This window comes from Eptatretus burgeri, chromosome 6 (assembly GCF_056783735.1).
Source record: "Eptatretus burgeri isolate ZD-2024b chromosome 6, Ebu_testis_v1, whole genome shotgun sequence".
Classification (NCBI taxonomy): domain Eukaryota; kingdom Metazoa; phylum Chordata; class Myxini; order Myxiniformes; family Myxinidae; genus Eptatretus; species Eptatretus burgeri.
The window spans coordinates 82,664,767-82,682,731 of record NC_140966.1 but is presented as its reverse complement, the minus strand read 5'-3'; the positions used below and the strand labels follow the sequence as shown (position 1 = coordinate 82,682,731).

At 46.1% G+C, this 17,965-nt stretch overlaps 1 protein-coding gene across 10 annotated transcripts in view; it reads left to right on the top strand.

Annotated features, from left to right (window-relative positions):
- Positions 1 to 17,965, top strand: part of LOC147025186 (nuclear factor 1 A-type-like) — a 265,419-nt gene that overhangs the window by 159,471 nt on the left and 87,983 nt on the right. For 8 of the 10 annotated variants that reach the window (XR_015059376.1, XM_085885868.1, XM_085885869.1 and 5 more), the window contains exons 4-5: positions 1,934 to 2,011; positions 6,532 to 6,649. Coding sequence is in view for 9 of the 10 variants with exons in the window: in XM_085885868.1 (XP_085741994.1) it covers positions 1,934 to 2,011; positions 6,532 to 6,649 (196 nt within the window). In the remaining variant the exon portion in view is untranslated. The remainder of the gene's footprint in view (positions 1 to 1,933; positions 2,012 to 6,531; positions 6,650 to 17,965) is intronic. The other 2 variants (XM_085885866.1, XM_085885870.1) reach the window with 1 other exon arrangement.

Below are 17,965 nucleotides of genomic sequence, written 5' to 3'. Positions count from 1 at the left end.
TTAGCGTGTTGTCGGCGTTCACAACCTATGCCCAATGATAGTCTAACTTATGCATAGCGCGCTGCACGTATCGCCGACGATCACATGGCGTAGCCTATTAAAAGGCTGCCGCACAACGATTCAAATCATAACCGCCGGAGAAATGGAAGTGTCAACATCGCAGTCACACCTTGGCGATCTTTCCAGCGTATGCGGACCTCTGAAAAATGCGTCTAAAACGCTGGTGCACGTCGAATACGGTATGGGTAAGTTTGGTATACGTGAATAGAACGCTATAGTACGCTATCATACGTCGTAGTAAGTGGAGTACGTCTTGTACTTTTAAACGTGTTAAACATTTTACGACATACTTGCCGTATGCCTCACACATTCCGCATGCGATGGTATGGGAATAAGTTGTACGCACGATATGCGATCGTTGACACACGTCGACACACGTTACTTGTACATTACTCATAAGTCGAAACACGTCAATGTAATGGTTAGCGTCAGTGTTCCAGACTCCCTGTTTTTTTTTGTTTTGTTTTTCTTCGGTATGACGGTGATGTTGACACTTCGATTTCTAGTGCGGTTATAATATAATATAATTAATAGGCTGTCGCTCAACGATTTAAATCATAACCGCACTAGAAATCGAAGTGTCAACATGACTGTCATACTGAAGAAAAAAAAATAAAAAAAATAAAAAAACCAGCGAGTCTGGAACACTGACGCTAACCATTACCTTGACGCGTTTCGACTTATGAGTACCTTACAAGTAACGTGTGTCGACGTGTGTCAACGATCGCGTAACGTGCGTACAACACGTTACTCATAGGTTAGAAATAAGTTTCGGGTACGCTAAACATTACCTCGACGTGTTTCGACTTATGATTAACTTACAATTAACGTGTGTCAATGATCGCATAACGTGCCTACAACTTCTGGCCAGCGTTGCGGAACTTGTGAGTCATACGCTGGCATAAGTCGTAAAATTTCAAGCTTGCTAAAATTTGAGGACAACCGCAAAGTACAACGATGAAAGCAAGCGTACTATGACGTATGGCAGTGTTTTTCAGTGTGCTTTCAATGTTTCCAAAACTTACCCATAACGTATTCGACGTGTACCAGCGTTTTAGACAAATTTTTCAAAAATCGGCATAAGCTGGCTAAAACGTCAAAGTGTGACTGGGCCTTCATCACTCCCAGTACCATGCAGCAAGAGCTGTATGGGACATGGTTCTGATGCTTTCGCCTCTCAATTTGGAGTCGCACATTATCTGATATACAGGGGGCTGCAAAAGTAGGTATACAGTAATGATATACTGGTCCACTCCTTACTGTATACCTACTTTTGCAGCCCCCGGTATATATACACAGACACACACACACCGTACACTCATTTTTGCATTCTTCCTCCCCCCCCCCCCTCCGCAATTCTAACATGCTCCCAGCACATATGTGGTAACCTCACTAGGAACTTCAATGCAGGAGGAGGCCATTAGGACCATGAAAGCCTGCATTGGTGCTGCTAAACTATGGTCGTGTTTCTGTGTTTTGTCCTTTTTCAGTGTTGAGCCTTAAGCAAGGAAGCACGTACCATTTTAGTCAATGGTATGACTCGACCCAAGTTTGATCCGCAACCTCCTAGGCTCATATTTGACACTCTAACCATTGCGTCACCGACTATGGTTGTTGTTTTTTTTCTTAATGATATATAAAAATACATTATTAGTTATTTTTGAGGAGTGTACTTGTGGAGGAAACTGCATCACTTTGCCTTTCTATTGGCATTTCCTGTCCTGCTCAGTGACATTTCATGAGTCCACTTTGTGTTTGCTCCACCGGACAATAATTACAATGACAGTCTTGATGAACGACCAAACAATACTTTTATTATGACATGTCCATTTTTTACAGACTCATTGTTCTAACCTGAATCTTCATTCCTTAGGTAGTCTTCCCATTTTTCAAGAAAGTTTCATCTCATCTGGTGTGTTTGGAGTCAACGAGATAGTGAGGGTTTCCCGGAGTGAGTTGTTAATTCCTTTTCTCTATCCTCTTTCTTTCTCATTTTCTTTCTGCCTCTTGTTCTGGACTCTGCAAGGGAATATTGAGCACATCCCATTTATGTGAAATGTTATTACGGTCCCCATAAAAAGACATCATATTTCGGAGAGTATGAGGCTCGTATGAACCCTTTGAGAAAATATCAACCCCAAGGAATTCACTGCCATAGAAAATACTTTTGAATATACGTACAGTATCTTTGGACGCTTGATGACATTGCAATTTTTGTATCTAATCGATCATGACAGTGACCTTGCAGATAAATCAACATTGAAAGATATAACCCAGAGCAGGTTGGAATTAGAAATGTGGTTAACGGGTCATTATTATCCCTTGTTCCTCAACTTTAGGCTTTCTTTTACTGTAATGTAATGTTCTGTGTCATATTATCATATCCCAAGCTTCTAAGTTCTTGACCCTAAGATTAACACCCCCGACATCTGCGTTGACAGACCAGCGCCCTAGTTGCTGTCGTTACTTATAATCCATTATCCCACTCGTTAATTATAGTTCAGGTGACTTTTGATTTGACCACCCACCCATTCAATGTTCATGACTCAAGAAGCCTCATCAGTTGACCTTGCCATTATAAACTAACAAAGGTGGTCAAGCCACATTCCACCCATCTGACGAATTGGGAATTTGGCCCAAAAGCATGAGATATTTTACATCAACAAGTGTGAGTTCAAGCGGATAGGACGTCAAGATTGCATACTCCAAAATGCAGCGCCACCTTACTCGCAACACACCTGGAGAGCAGTGTCAAACGAAATATATCTAATTTAGCCTTGTATTATGTTTTCTGTTATGTTTATCATATTCCATCAAGTCTAGATAAAGGTGCTGTGTTCACATTATTCTTTGAACGAGATACACAACATCATAATCCGAGAAACGCCAATTTATATATTTTTTGTATTTTCTCTTTCGAAAAACGAATTTAAATAAATAAACAAGAAAAGCAGCAATCAGTGGTTGCAGACCCCCGCCAGGACTTCTTTTGTGTGGTGTATTTTGTGTGGCGTTTGTGTACTGGTGTGTTACGTAATTAATGAGACATAATTCGAACTGCCACATTATAACTGCTGGCAGTGATGACTGGGTACCAAGACATCTTGCTTTGCAACCCCGCTTTGATCGGACACCTGACCCTGACCCATGACGTTTTTTTTATTATTATTCACAAGCAAATACAACCCATTGCTTCGCTGATGGGGGGTTGTGAAGGGGAGGGGGTGGATAAAGACAGAGGGAGAGAGAGAGGGGGGAGGGAAAGGAGAGAGGGGAAGCAGAGAGGACGGAGTGGAGGGGAGAGGAGGGAAGGAAGGCGAGGAGTGGGTGAAGAAGGAGAAGCTAGGAAGGAGGGAAGAGCGAGGAAGGTGGGGTGGAGGTGGTAAGAGTGATGCCTCACGAAACGTTGCTATACACTGCGGGAGGGAGGGGTGCGAAAGAGAGGGAGAGAGAGAGAGAGAGACAGAGACAGACACATACACAGACAGACAGTCTGTCTGTCTGACAGCAAGAGAGCGACAGAGGTGTGGGAGGAGAGTGTTGCATTTTATTCAGAGGGGAGCAAGGAGGGGACAGAGCAGGGGGGGGGTTGGTGGAGAAAAAAAAAAGAGGGATGGGTGAGGGGTGGAGGTGGTGCAAGCAAAGAGAATGATATGTTATGCTTAATGACCGAACACAAATAAAATTTTAAAAACCTCATGTCAGAACAGCTGTACACACACCGACACAACAGAGTTTGTAATGTTAACCACAGGCACATCTGCAAAATCTTTGATATCCCAGTTCCAGAAAATTTGTGGGAACATTAAACAAAAGCGAGGACTGAAAACATGGAAGTACCACTCACGTAAGACCTTATGATCGCATCGAGCATGAACATCGAAAACAAAGCATTGCAACCAGATATCATACTGAGGTGCAAAAAGAGAGAAGAAGGCATTGCTCATTGAAGTGTCAATACCAGTGATTTTGGATTAACAATGTAGAAATCAAGAAAATGACAAAATACCAAGACCTCAAGAATGAACCTGAAAAGATCATGGAAGCTGAAGAATGCCAAAGTTAAACCAACGATATATAATTATTGGAGCTATGGGAATGATGACAAAGAACCTCGCAGATATATTAAAAACTATCCCTGGTAATATTACTATAAATTAACTGCAGTTGGAAGCCGTCCGGGGCTCAGCGACGATCCTGAAGAGAGCCCTCAGCACAAAACTTTGAGAGTAGAAAACTTCACAGCTTGGACCATAAATCGTGACCCCTTACTAAAATGAAGGTAGATACTTTAAGCCCACCCTGGGAGGACTCCATTCCACATTCTGAAACCCACATGTGTAGATACCACACACACACACACACACACACACACACACACACACACACACACACACACACACACACACACACACACACACACACACACACACACACACACACACGGAGGTGGATACTTTGAGACGTGGTAGGTCTATGTTTCACCTCCTGAAACCCACCCACATGTGGAGATAGCAGACTACAGCAAGTTGCACATACACACATGTGCATGCACTTACACAAACATAAACTCATACAGAGGTGGATACTTTGAGAACTGGGAGGGCTCCGTTCCACTTTCTGGAACCCACATATGGAGATAATAAACAACAACAACACACCCATTGCCTTTTATTAATACGGATTATTCAATTGAATTTAGAATGGATGAAAAATATATTCAATTCAAATCAAATGGAAAACCAAACAGGTACAGTACTGCATTGGAGTAATCAAAAGGAACCCAAACAAAAGCAAAGAAGTCATCAGGAGGAACTTGGATAGGATTCACATTTCAGCTGCTGCATCTCCACCCTCAAAGCCATCCAGGCACAGCCAAGTGAGCCTTATTCAAAAAAAAAGAAAGAAAAAGCACCCATATTAAAAAAATTAAAAAATTCTGGTTGTCGGACCAAACGCCCGAAGAAGTTGAAATTTAAACATGTATTCCCCATCACAACTACATCATAAATGTGAAGTTTTACGTCGATTTATTAAGTGGTTCCAGAGAAACGTTATTTAATATTTTCCTTCAATCCTAGATTGCTGTCAATCTATGTGACCTATCAATTATTCCTGAACAAACTTGTACGCCCATGGCTTGGGGAACATTTGTGTGAAGTTTCCTCTTGTTCTGTCCAGCCGTTCTGGAGAAGAAGATTTTTATAGGTTTTAGGGTGAATTCAATATGGCTGCCAAAGCATGTGACCGATGACATCATATGTGTGAACTTTTTGTTCCTCATGGATAGGCGGTTATACTTACAAAGTTTCACCTCGATCTGTTCAGCCACTTCAAAGGAAGATTTTGAAGTTTTTTTTTAAACAATATGGCTGCCGAATCACGTGACCGATGACGTCATCAATTTTTTTTTGCAGTGGACAATTTTATCCCGTGATGGCCCTCAAAATTTTTCATACTGATCAGATGTAGCGTTCTACATATGCAATTATGACGTTATAACGAAGGCACCTATGACGTCGCCAAAAAATCACACTTGTTCCCCGTGAGGAGTACTTGCCATGTACCAAGTTTAAATTTTTTCCTTAGTGCGGTTTCAGAAATAGTGGTCTGAAGTTTTTCTGTTTTTCCAACATGGCTGCCACACAACGTGACCTATGACGTCATAATGATGATTACAAAATTCCACATGAGTAGTCACACCTCTGGTGAAAATTTAGTCTCAATCTGACAAGCAGATGCAGAGAAAAACAGGAAAGTTCTATGTGGATAGACAGACAGACAAACTGACCCAAACACAATACCCTCTCCTTCAGCGAGAGTAATACGTGTTTTTTTTTTTTTTTAAATTATGTTTATATTTACATATATATATATATATATTTATTTATATATTTATATTATCTGTATATATATATTTAAAAATAAATAAATATTTTGTGTTTCTTTATGGGCTATTTGAGTATCTCATTCTTCGAACGCCTCGAACACCCCTCGTAGGTTCCCTCATGATATAGAGAATGCAAGGCCAGTAAACTTTTTTTTTTATTGAGCAGCACAACTTCATCAAATTAGGTTGTCAAAACAAAAATAGTTTCCGATGTTGTGTATTACTGTAAACTTTTGAATCTCTCAAGAATATTGCATGCTTCCCTTTACTTGGTGTTCTGCGATATGTATGTATGTATGTATGTATGTATGTATGTATGTATATATGTATATATATATATATATATATATATATATATATTTTTTTTTTTTTTTAAACACAAATACTTCTTTGTTTGCCTCTGTCTTTGCCTTTGTATTAGTTCTGGTTTATCAGTTAAATTTCATTCAAGAATGAAAGTTGTGCTTGCAAGTTGAGCTCGTAACAGGAACGATATCTGTCATTGGGGTAATCCAATCCTTTTTCCTGTTTCACTTCCTTCTCTCTTTTCCTCAAACCACATTCTTGATTCCACCCCCTAGCCCCAGTTGTCTCGGGAGGAGGACTCGGGTATGGGGATGGAGGCGATGGGGCACCCTATTATTGCGGAGGTGGAGGAGGAGGACTACGAAGACCAATTCCCAGTACATCATCTGGCAGGTTTAGTTGCGCACACATTTATAACATATTTTGGAATAGGACGGAGGGAGAAGTGTAGCTATTAGGAAAATTGGTGTACAAGACTATACCATGGTGGTTTATAATGTCATTTGTTTTCTACATACTTCACATATTGATCAGAATTTTTTCACTACTACTACTACTACTACTACTACTACTACTACTACTACTACTACTACTACTACTACTACTACTACTACTACTACTACTACTACTACTACTACTACTACTACTACTACTACTACTACTACCACTACTTTAATGCTCTCATATATTCCTACTTCCTTATGTGGTCAGTCAGGGAATGTTTATGTTCCAAGCCTTTTATGAACCGGCTGGTCAGGTCTGACGTTCGAATGAAGATGGCAGTAATTTTTAATTTTTCATGATTTTAAAAATAACTCACTTCCTCTTCGCTAAAGACACCGTGAGATCTTTAACATCCACTAACTGATGCCAGCAGACGGGACATCCAGTTAGTTGAACGTCCAAACCAGGGCAGTCACACACATTGATGCCTCGCCATACATGTGAAGCACCTAGATTTTATAGTTGCGCGGAGAGTCGAACCCAGACTCGATAGCTCAATCGTAAATGTGCTTCCTCTGCATTGTCCTGTCAGGACTACTCTCGGTTATTTCTGCTGCTTATAACTTATTAACTTAGGTTTTCCCAACATATTGAGAAACTAATTGAACACTGCAAATCCCATTCACGGTACTGCAGCAGTTGGAACCTAAAAGGGTGTTGGGGTGGAGGAGAGGGAGTGATGGAGGGTGAAGTGGTTGGGATGGTGGGGGGGAGGGTAGTGGTTAAACTTGCCAACAGAGGGTGGCAACCAAACATGGCATGGCTGCGTTGCCAGGAGCAACGGCATTCAGATTGTGCAAATAGCGTTAGCCCTCTGTGGCGCTAAACATGATTAACGTGCACGCTTTTGCATATTGATGAATAACTGACAAGAACAAGATACACAACAGCATAAATATGCTTGCCCGTGAATGGAGTCCAAGTTTTCATGGAGGTTGATGAGAAATTTCGCTCCACAGAAGGACAGGTTTGAACAAAGGGCCGTAAGGAAATGGTGGAGTACATGTTTTGGTTTCGAGACATTGTCTCATGGTCTTTGTCTGTACTCATGGCTTCAGGCTCGTGTATGCAGTGTTATAGGCCCTACGATTAAAATCTCTGACGAGTCATCATGAGACCAAGCAGAAATCAAATGAGAATGTCATCGATAACTGGCATTCAGGGTCCACTGAGTTTATTGTTTTTATTGTTGTTGTTATGATTATTATTGTTATTACTATGATTCTGAATATCTTGGCTGCATAGACTACCACAATAATTATTATAACTATTCTAACATCCTCATTAATTCCCCCCTTCTTGTGGGGTTAAAGGCTTGGGCCAAAAACAGTTTCACAATCTGGCAGGTCAGGCCTGATGTTTGAGGGAATGTGATTTTGGCTGCAATTTAGAAGGTGATAACTCGCCTACTCTTCATCAAAGACACCATGATTGCCATATATCATGACGAAGCCATCAATTAATTTTCTCTTCTTAAATTATTTTAAATTTATTTTGACAATACTGCTTCCACATGTCTCATTATGCCCACCAAGCAGATAATATTCTTCCAGACGAGACCGATTTAATTCACGTAAGTCTTGAGTATTTATTCAAAATGACCAATTATACCAGCAAGGTTGTATTCTCATGTGAACTACATGCCGTTGTTTATAAAATCGAATTCGAATTGGGACATTGACTTGCGTCTGACCTAATATTATAACCAACATTTCTGTATTTTCAGAAAACATCAGCCATTTTATTTCACAATATATTGCAACAAATCATTTAACCTCACCAAGTAATTTCCCTGTGTTGGACTGAGATAATTAATTATTTTATAAACGTTTTTCGTACCAATATCTTGTGTTATACTATATTAGCCGAGTACCCACACTACAGGCGATCTTGTTCCAAGCATGCAACCCGTTCTTATGACACATACATTTATTTGGGAGGTATATAGGCAAGTGAGAGCTCTGTATAGGTAAAAATATATAACCTGGGTTACATGCAACCCCCCCCCCCCCAAGACACTAATTGGGGTAATGCTGATTCTATGTAGCAAATCTGGATGGCATTGGCCCAGAACTGCAGCAGGAGTAGCGTGACAGACAAACACACACACACACACACACACACAAGCACACACCGATCCTTGAATTATATAATAGGAAGGATTTCTGTCACTCAGCGTGAGCTTTTCTGGAATCATTGGGCAAATCAAAATAAAGCTCTTGATATGAATTTAAGGTAGAACCATCTTTTCCAATACATCATTTTATATTTACAAGAGATTAAAAATGCTATCACAAAAATGCTCATTATTGTTGAGATTAAATAAAGCATATAGATAAAATTTTGCACCTTTTCTTTGAATACATAGTCGAGGCTCGTGGAATAGTGAGTACACTGAACAGATCACAATATAACAGACAAAAACAGGATTCAAAACAAGCTTGCATGGAGAAAGGAAACTCCAAGGAAGAAAAACTGGAAATTTTTGGTGGGGGAGGAGGGATTTGGGTGGGGCTAACGAGGATAGAAAAGATCATGGTTTGGATTGGGGACGATCTGAGATGGCGGTGAACAGCTGCCTAGAAGACCTGGAGTGAAGAATGAAGTTGAAGAGAATGTGGAAGTTGATTCTACAGGCAGGAAAAAAAAGAGGAAAAAACTGGTTGGAGGTGAGTAGTCAGGTCAGGTGTGTCGCTGCATCCACTTTCCACCAGTACTCCAGTGTCCTCCCTCTGGCCATCCCCCAGGCAGATTCCTGGCCCATCCTCATCTCCTTGAGATACTGATCAACCTGCTGCAACCACGAGACACATAGTCGGCCCATTGGCCGCTTCCACTCACGCGAGGCTCCCTCGCTGAGAGAATCTGGTGAGCAGGATCAGCGTCAGGAAAACAAGCCACATGTCCACACAGCCGCAGCTGACGCTCACAGACTATGCTGGTAACAAATCTCATTTGAGTCTCTCTCAGCAACCGCTCGTTGGACACAAAGTCCGACCAGCGATAGCCAAGGATTCTCTGAAGAAACCTGGTACCAAAGAAATTAAGTCTCCATCTCAGATCTCTGTTTGGAGTCCAAGTCTCACATCTGTAGAGCAAGACTGGAAACACCAAGGACCTGAAGACTCCGACTTTCGTCCTTCTGCACAGGTACCGACAGTGCCACACCCCATGATCCAGTGAATCCATGACTCCCCAGGCCCGACCCAACATCTATTAACCTCTGGCTTACAGCCAGCGGAGAGGTGAACATCACTGCCAAGGTAAGTCAATCTCTCCTTGACCTCAACATCCTCACCACAATTATGTACAGACAAGATAGCAGTATCCAAGATGACATGGAAAGCCTCCGCAAAGGTTGATCTTGAAGCCTGCAGAATCCTGGGGGATAAACCGAAAGAGCGAAAGAGCAGAGGGTACAAAACCAGAAAGGAGGCAGAAGACAGAAAGACCACCGACCTGTCTGCGATGGGGAAGTGATAAGCCCATAGACCCAGCTTCAGCACGGGAGATTTCAATGATCTTGAAGGCCTTGGTTTCCATAGCATGATGTTGAGCAAGATGGGAGGCAGGGGACCCAGCCCAAAGGGAAGAGCAGTACCCCTTCCCTTCAAGCTGGGAATTGACCTGAAGGCCTTGTAGTTGGATAGGAGTAATGATGTGCCAAGGTAGGACTTTGGATGATGGAGGATGCCCAGTTGGCAGCTTGCTTTGGAGGCAACTTTGAAATGTGGTTTACCCAAGAAAGATCATGGCTGATGGTGAAACCCAGGAGTTTGAATGACTGAACCTCCTCAAGAGGATTGTTAAGAAAGTAGAGAGGAGGGTTTGACAGGTGGTCGTTTTGGAGAGAAATTGTGAGAGTGAGAGATTTGTCAGGATTGAAAGACATATTCCAAGTATTTGACCAGTTCGTGATAGTTTTTTTTTTCAACATTGGAAGAAAGGGAAGAGGCTCTGCAGCCTGCCTGTCTGAAGGATGAAGGATGTCATGACAAAGGGTGGGGTCTTCAGCAAAGAGATTAAGATAATTTTACAGTCAGAGCGTTCATTGATGAATATCAGGAATAGGACTGGGCCCTGAACACTGCATTGGGGCATTCCAGCCTTGACAGGGAGAGGAGGTTGAAGGATTTCATCGAGTGCCACACATTGGCTATGAGAGTAGAGGAAGTCAGTAAGCCATGGGTGGAGACCCCCCCGAGAGGAGTTCTTTGACCCCCCCCCCCAGGTCAGGTCAGGTATGGGAGCATGTGCCAGAACAGCGCGTCGCTGCGTCCACTTTCCGCCGGTACTCCAGGGGCCTCCGTCTGGCCATCCCCCAGGCAGATGCCAGGCCCATCCCCATCTCCTTGAGATGATGGTCAACCTGCTGCTACCATGAGGCACGTGGTCGGCCCACTGGCCTCCTCCACTTATGAGACTCCCTCGCTGAGAGAATCTGGTGAGCAGGATCAGCGTCAGGAAAACGAGCCACATGTCCATACAGCCGCAGCTGACGCTCACGGACTATGCAGGTAACAAATCTCATCCGAGTCTCTCTCAGCAACCGCTCGTTGGACACAAAATCCGACCAGCGATAGCCAAGGATTCTCCGAAGAGACCTGGTACCAAAGGAATTAAGTCTCCGTCTCAGATCCTTGGTCAAAGTCCAAGTCTCGCACCCATAGAGCAAGACTGGAAGTACCAAGGACCTGAAGACTCGGACTTTCGTCCTCCCGCACAGGTACCGGCAGCGCCACACCCCATGATCCAGTGAATCCATGACTCCCCAGGCCCGACCCAGACGTCTATTGACCTCCGGCTCACAACCTGCGGAGACATGAATATCACTGCCAAGGTAAGTGAATCTATCCACGACCTCAACATCCTCACCACAAACAGACACAGACAGGACAGCAGCATCCAAGATGTCACCGAAAGCCTGGATCTTTGTTTTGACCCAAGAAATCCGTAATCCCAACGGCTCCGACTCCTCATTCAGCACCTCGAGGGCCTCCAAGAGGATGTCTAAAGTCTCCGCAAAGATGACTGCATCATCTGCAAAATCAAGGTCCGAGATCTTGACATTGCCAAACGATGCACCGCAACTTGATCTCTCCGACATCCTCCCAAAAATCCAGTCCATACAAGTGCTGAAAAGTGTGGGGGCAAGTACACATCCCTGACGAACTCCAGTAACAACTGGAAATAAGTCAGAGATGGTACCACCACACTTCACAGCACTCTCAGTACCAGAGTAGAGTTCAGACATCAGATCGATCAGTTTCGGTGGCACCCCACGAAGACCAAGAATCCTCCAGAGGACATCCCGATTCACTGAATCGAACGCTTTACAGAGATCAACATAGGCTGCAAGCAGCCCCTGCCGAAACTCTCGTCTGCGTTCGGTGAGGACACGAAGGGCAAGGATACGGTCAATCGTTGACCTCTTTGGTGTAAAGCCTGACTGCTCTGGACGCTGGTGCTCAAGCAGATGGTGGCGAACCCTATCAAGAATTATCCGAGCAAAGACCTTGCCCGGCACTGAGAGCAGCGTCACCCCTCGGTAGTTGTTGCAGTCTTGGCGATCACCCTTCCCTTTCCAGAGAGGGACAACAAGGCCCCTCTTCCAGTCAGTTGGGATGATGCCTGTGTTCCAGGCAGAGCACAAAACTGCATGCAACGACACGAGTGCAGCATTTCCACCAGCCTTGAGAAGTTCGGCATGGATGCCACAGATCCCTGGAGCTTTGCCCCGTTTCAACTGGTTCACCGCAGCCCGTGTTTCCACAAGCGATGGTGGACCAAAGTTGATTCGAGGGTCAGCAACAGGGATTGTAACACCCTTGACGTCCAACTCGACAGCTGGGGGATCAGCCTGGTACAACCGCTCAAAGTAACCGGCCCAGCGGGCCTTCACTTCAGACTCCTCTGTCAAGAGCCTACCACTCTCTGCTCGAACTGCAGTGCTCCGAGGGATGGGCTTGGATGAACGTAATGCGCGAATTCCCCTGTAAGCGGGACGAGAATCACCTGTCCATAGGTGATGCTCTACCCCCTCTCAGATTCCTCGCACATAGGCCTCCTTGTCCACCCTCAGTGCACGTACAGTTTTACGCCTCAGCTCCCTGAACAGCTCAGCTCTGCCATTCAGCCTGGCCCTGCGACTCTGGTCAATGGTATCCAGTGTCCCTTGAGAGACAAAATTCTTCTTTGCCCTGCGGTGAACTCCAAGGCATCCACCGGCAACATCAAGGACGGTGGTCTTGAAGGTGCTCCACAACTCTTCAGGACCCCCCAAAGCACCCAGACCCCCCAAGTGGTCCACTCAGCCTGTTCGCAAACTCCTCAGCTACTCTCTCATCCCTGAGCTTGGCAACATCCAGCCTAGGCTGGGATGGTACCATTCTCCAGGATTTAAGGTGCAGCTTTAGAGTTGCTACAACAAGCCTGTGGTCAGTATTGAGGAACTGAGCACTCCGGTAGACCCTGCAGTTCTGGATCATCCTCCAACGACCGTCAATGAGGACATGGTCAATCTCCTTTGCCACACCGCCAGCGTTGGAATACCAAGTCCAGCGATGAGCTTGTGGGCGCTGAAACCATGAACCAGCCACCGTAATTCCATGACTTCTTGCAAAGTCAAGGAACTTGGTGCTATTCTGGTTCATAGTTCCTGACCCATGGGGACCAACACACACCTCATAACCATCCCTATCAGTTCCAGTCGATGCATTGAAATCCCCCAAGACTAGAAGTGTATCTCGTCTGGGGCACTGATCAACCACAGACTCGAGTGTGGCGTAGAATGTGTCCTTCACGGTGAGATCACTCGCCTCAGTCGGAGCATAAATAGAGACCAGGGAAATGACACCTAAGGAGTGACGAATCCTTAATCTCATAATACGCTCGTTGACCGATGTTACCTCAATCATCATTGGGGTCAGTTTATTGGACACAGCTACAGCAACTCCTTGGGTATGGTAACCATCAGAGCGACCAGACCAATAGTAGGTGTAACCACCCACCATTATCTCGCCGCAATCCGGTCTCCGAACCTCAGAGAGAGCTGCAATCCCGATGTCCAAACGCTTGAGCTCAGATGATAACAGAGACAGGTGATCATCCTCTCTTAGGGATAGGACATTCCAGGCACCCACCCGAAGGGACCGCCTCAGGTTAACCCAAGGAGACCGCCGTCTGGTGGACGACACCTCAGCACCACTCCGACACACTCTCCCGCAATCTGACCCAGGGATGTTACCCCGTGGTTTCCCTCCTATCAAAGATTGGGGGTCCCGAAGGCTTTGCCCCAATCCCGTCATCCGGTAAGCTGCCCTGCGAAGGGAAGCTGCACAGGAGGTACTCCCACGGAGTGGGTTTTCAGATTTTTTTGCGTTTTTGCGTTTTGCGGATTGAAGGGTTTTACGGTGGCTGGAGTGCAAATCCTGCCACCAACCTTCTAATAAGAAGTAACCCAACTGCAGGAGGACGTCCGCAGACACAGTTGGGCACTAGATATGGATGGCCGTTGGCTCACAAGGAGCTCCTCCGCCCTTTGACAGGTTTTGTTTTTAATCCTGCTGGGTGTCCATATCCAAACACCCTCCTCACCAGAAAACCTGGTGGGGGGAGACGGTTTAGTCGCCGACAACCCGACCATGGAACAGGTTAGTACAGGTTTACATGCTACCTGTAGCAGGTCACAGATCGAACCTGACCTGACTAGACCCCCCCCCCTCCAGCAGTACTAAACCACAACGAGTACTAAATCACCACTTAAATTATAATTATTTTATGAGGGTATTAGGAGGTTGGTGGCAGGATTTGCACTCCGGCCACCGTAAAACCCTTCATTCCGCAAAACGCAAAAACGCAAAAAAATCTGAAAACCCACTCCGTGGGAGTACCTCCTGTGCAGCTTCCCTTCGCAGGGCAGCTCACCGGATGACGGGATTGGGGCAAAGCCTTCGGGACCCCCAATCGTTGATAGGAGGGAAACCACGGGGTAACATCCCTGGGTCAGATTGCGGGAGAGTGTGTCGGAGTGGTGCTGAGGTGTCGTCCACCAGACGGCGGTCTCCTTGGGTTAACCTGAGGCGGTCCCTTCGGGTGGGTGCCTGGAATGTCCTATCCCTAAGAGAGGATGATCACCTGTCTCTGTTATCATCTGAGCTCAAGCGTTTGGACATCGGGATTGCAGCTCTCTCTGAGGTTCGGAGACCGGATTGCGGCGAGATAATGGTGGGTGGTTACACCTACTATTGGTCTGGTCGCTCTGATGGTTACCATGCCCAAGGAGTTGCTGTAGCTGTGTCCAATAAGCTGACCCCAATGATAATTGAGGTAACACCGGTCAACGAGCGTATTATGAGATTAAGGATTCGTCACTCCTTAGGTGTCATTTCCCTGGTCTCTGTTTATGCTCCGACTGAGGCGAGTGATCTCACCGTGAAGGATGCATTCTACGCCACACTCGAGTCTGTGGTTGATCAGTGCCCCAGACGAGATACACTTCTAGTCTTGGGGGATTTCAATGCATCGACTGGAACTGATAGGGACGGTTATGAGGTGTGTGTTGGTCCCCATGGGTCAGGAACTATGAACCAGAATAGCACTAAGTTCCTTGACTTTGCAAGAAGTCATGGACTTAGGGTGGCTGGTTCATGGTTTCAGCGCCCACAAGCTCATCGCTGGACTTGGTATTCCAATGCTGGTGGTGTGGCAAAGGAGATTGACCATGTCCTCATTGACGGTCGTTGGAGGATGATCCAGAACTGCAGGGTCTACCGGAGTGCTCAGTTCCTCAATACTGACCACAGGCTTGTTGTAGCAACTCTAAAGCTGCACCTTAAATCCTGGAGAATGGTACCATCCCAGCCGAGGCTGGATGTTGCCAAGCTCAGGGATGAGAGAGTAGCTGAGGAGTTTGCGAACAGGCTGAGTGGACACTTGGGGGTCTGGGTGCTTTGGGGGGTCCTGAAGAGTTGTGGAGCGCCTTCAAGACCACCGTCCTTGATGTTGCCGGTGGATGCCTTGGAGCTCACCGCAGGGCAAAGAAGAATTTTGTCTCTCAAGGGACACTGGATACCATTGACCAGAGTCGCAGGGCCAGGCTGAATGGCAGAGCTGAGCTGTTCAGGGAGCTGAGGCGTAAAACTGTACGTGCACTGAGGGTGGACAAGGAGGCCTATGTGCGAGGAATCTGTGAGGGGGTGGAGCATCACATGTGGACAGGTGATTCTCGTCCCGCTTACAGGGGAATTCGCGCATTACGTTCATCCAAGCCCATCCCTCGGAGCACTACAGTTCGAGCAGAGAGTGGTAGGCTCTTGACAGAGGAGTCTGAAGTGAAGGCCCGCTGGGCTGGTTACTTTGAGCGGTTGTACCAGGCTGATCCCCCAACTGTCGAGTTGGACGTCAAGGGTGTTAGAATCCCTGTTGCTGACCCTCGAATCAACTGTGGTCCACCTACGCTTGTGGAAACACGGGCTGCGGTGAACCAGTTGAAACGGGGCAAAGCTCCAGGGATCTGTGGCATCCATGCCGAACTTCTCAAGGCTGGTGGAAATGCTGCACTCGTGTCGTTGCATGCAGTTTTGTGCTCTGCCTGGAACACAGGCATCATCCCAACTGACTGGAAGAGGGGCCTTGTTGTCCCTCTCTGGAAAGGGAAGGGTGATCGCCAAGACTGCAACAACTACCGAGGGGTGACGCTGCTCTCAGTGCCGGGCAAGGTCTTTGCTCGGATAATTCTCGATAGGGTTCGCCACCATCTGCTTGAGCACCAGCGTCCAGAGCAGTCAGGCTTTACACCAAAGAGGTCAACGATTGACCGTATCCTTGCACTTCGTGTCCTCACCGAACGCAGACAAGAGTTTCGGCAGGGGCTGCTTGCAGCCTATGTTGATCTCTGTAAAGCGTTCGATTCAGTGAATCGGGACGTCCTCTGGAGGATTCTTGGTCTTCGTGGGGTGCCACCAAAACTGATCGATCTGATGTCTGAACTCTACTCTGGTACTGAGAGTGCTGTGAAGTGTGGTGGTACCATCTCTGACTTATTTCCAGTTGTTACTGGAGTTCGTCAGGGATGTGTACTTGCCCCCACACTTTTCAGCACTTGTATGGACTGGATTCTAGGGAGGATGTCGGAGAGATCAAGTTGCGGTGCGTCATTTGGGAATGTCAAGATCTCGGACCTTGACTTTGCAGATGATGCAGTCATCTTTGCGGAGACTTTAGACATCCTCTTGGGGGCCCTCGAGGTGCTGAATGAGGAGTCGGAGCCGTTGGGATTACGGGTTTCTTGGGTCAAAACTAAGATCCAGGCTTTCGGTGACATCTTGGATGCTGCTGTCCTGTCTGTGTCTGTTTGTGGTGAGGATGTTGAGGTCGTGGAGAGATTCACTTACCTTGGCAGTGATATTCATGTCTCTGCTGGCTGCGAGTCAGAGGTCAATAGACGTCTGGGTCGGGCCTGGGGAGTCATGGATTCACTGGATCATGGGGTGTGGCGCTGCCGGTACCTGTGCGGGAGGACGAAAGTCCGAGTCTTCAGGTCCTTGGTACTTCCAGTCTTGCTCTATGGGTGCGAGACTTGGACTCTGACCAAGGATCTGAGACGGAGACTTAATTCCTTTGGTACCAGGTCTCTTCGGAGAATCCTTGGCTATCGCTGGTCGGATTTTGTGTCCAACGAGCGGTTGCTGAGAGAGACTCGGATGAGATTTGTTACCTGCATAGTCCGTGAGCGTCAGTTGCGGCTGTATGGACATGTGGCTCGTTTTCCTGACTCTGATCCTGCTCACCAGATTCTCTCAGCGAGGGAGTCTCATGAGTGGAGGAGGCCAGTGGGTCGACCACGTGCCTCATGGTTGCAACAGGTTGACCATCATCTCAAGGAGATGGGGATGGGCCTGGCATCTGCCTGGGGGATGGCCAGACGGAGGCCCCTGGAGTACCGGCGGAAAGTGGACGCAGCGACGCGCTGTTCTGGCACATGCTCCCATACCTGACCTGACCTGACCATTAGCCTTACAGGCTGTCACCCCATTGTTTCTGTTGAGATTTTTTTATCATTTGTTATTATTCTTATTCCGATTTCGGGCCTTTTTTGCTCGATGATTTCCTTAAACGTGTTTTCTGAGCAACGACTTGTCCGATTGGCACAAATTTTTTTTACCATAGGCGCGACGACTCGTGCACAATTTTTTTTATAATTAT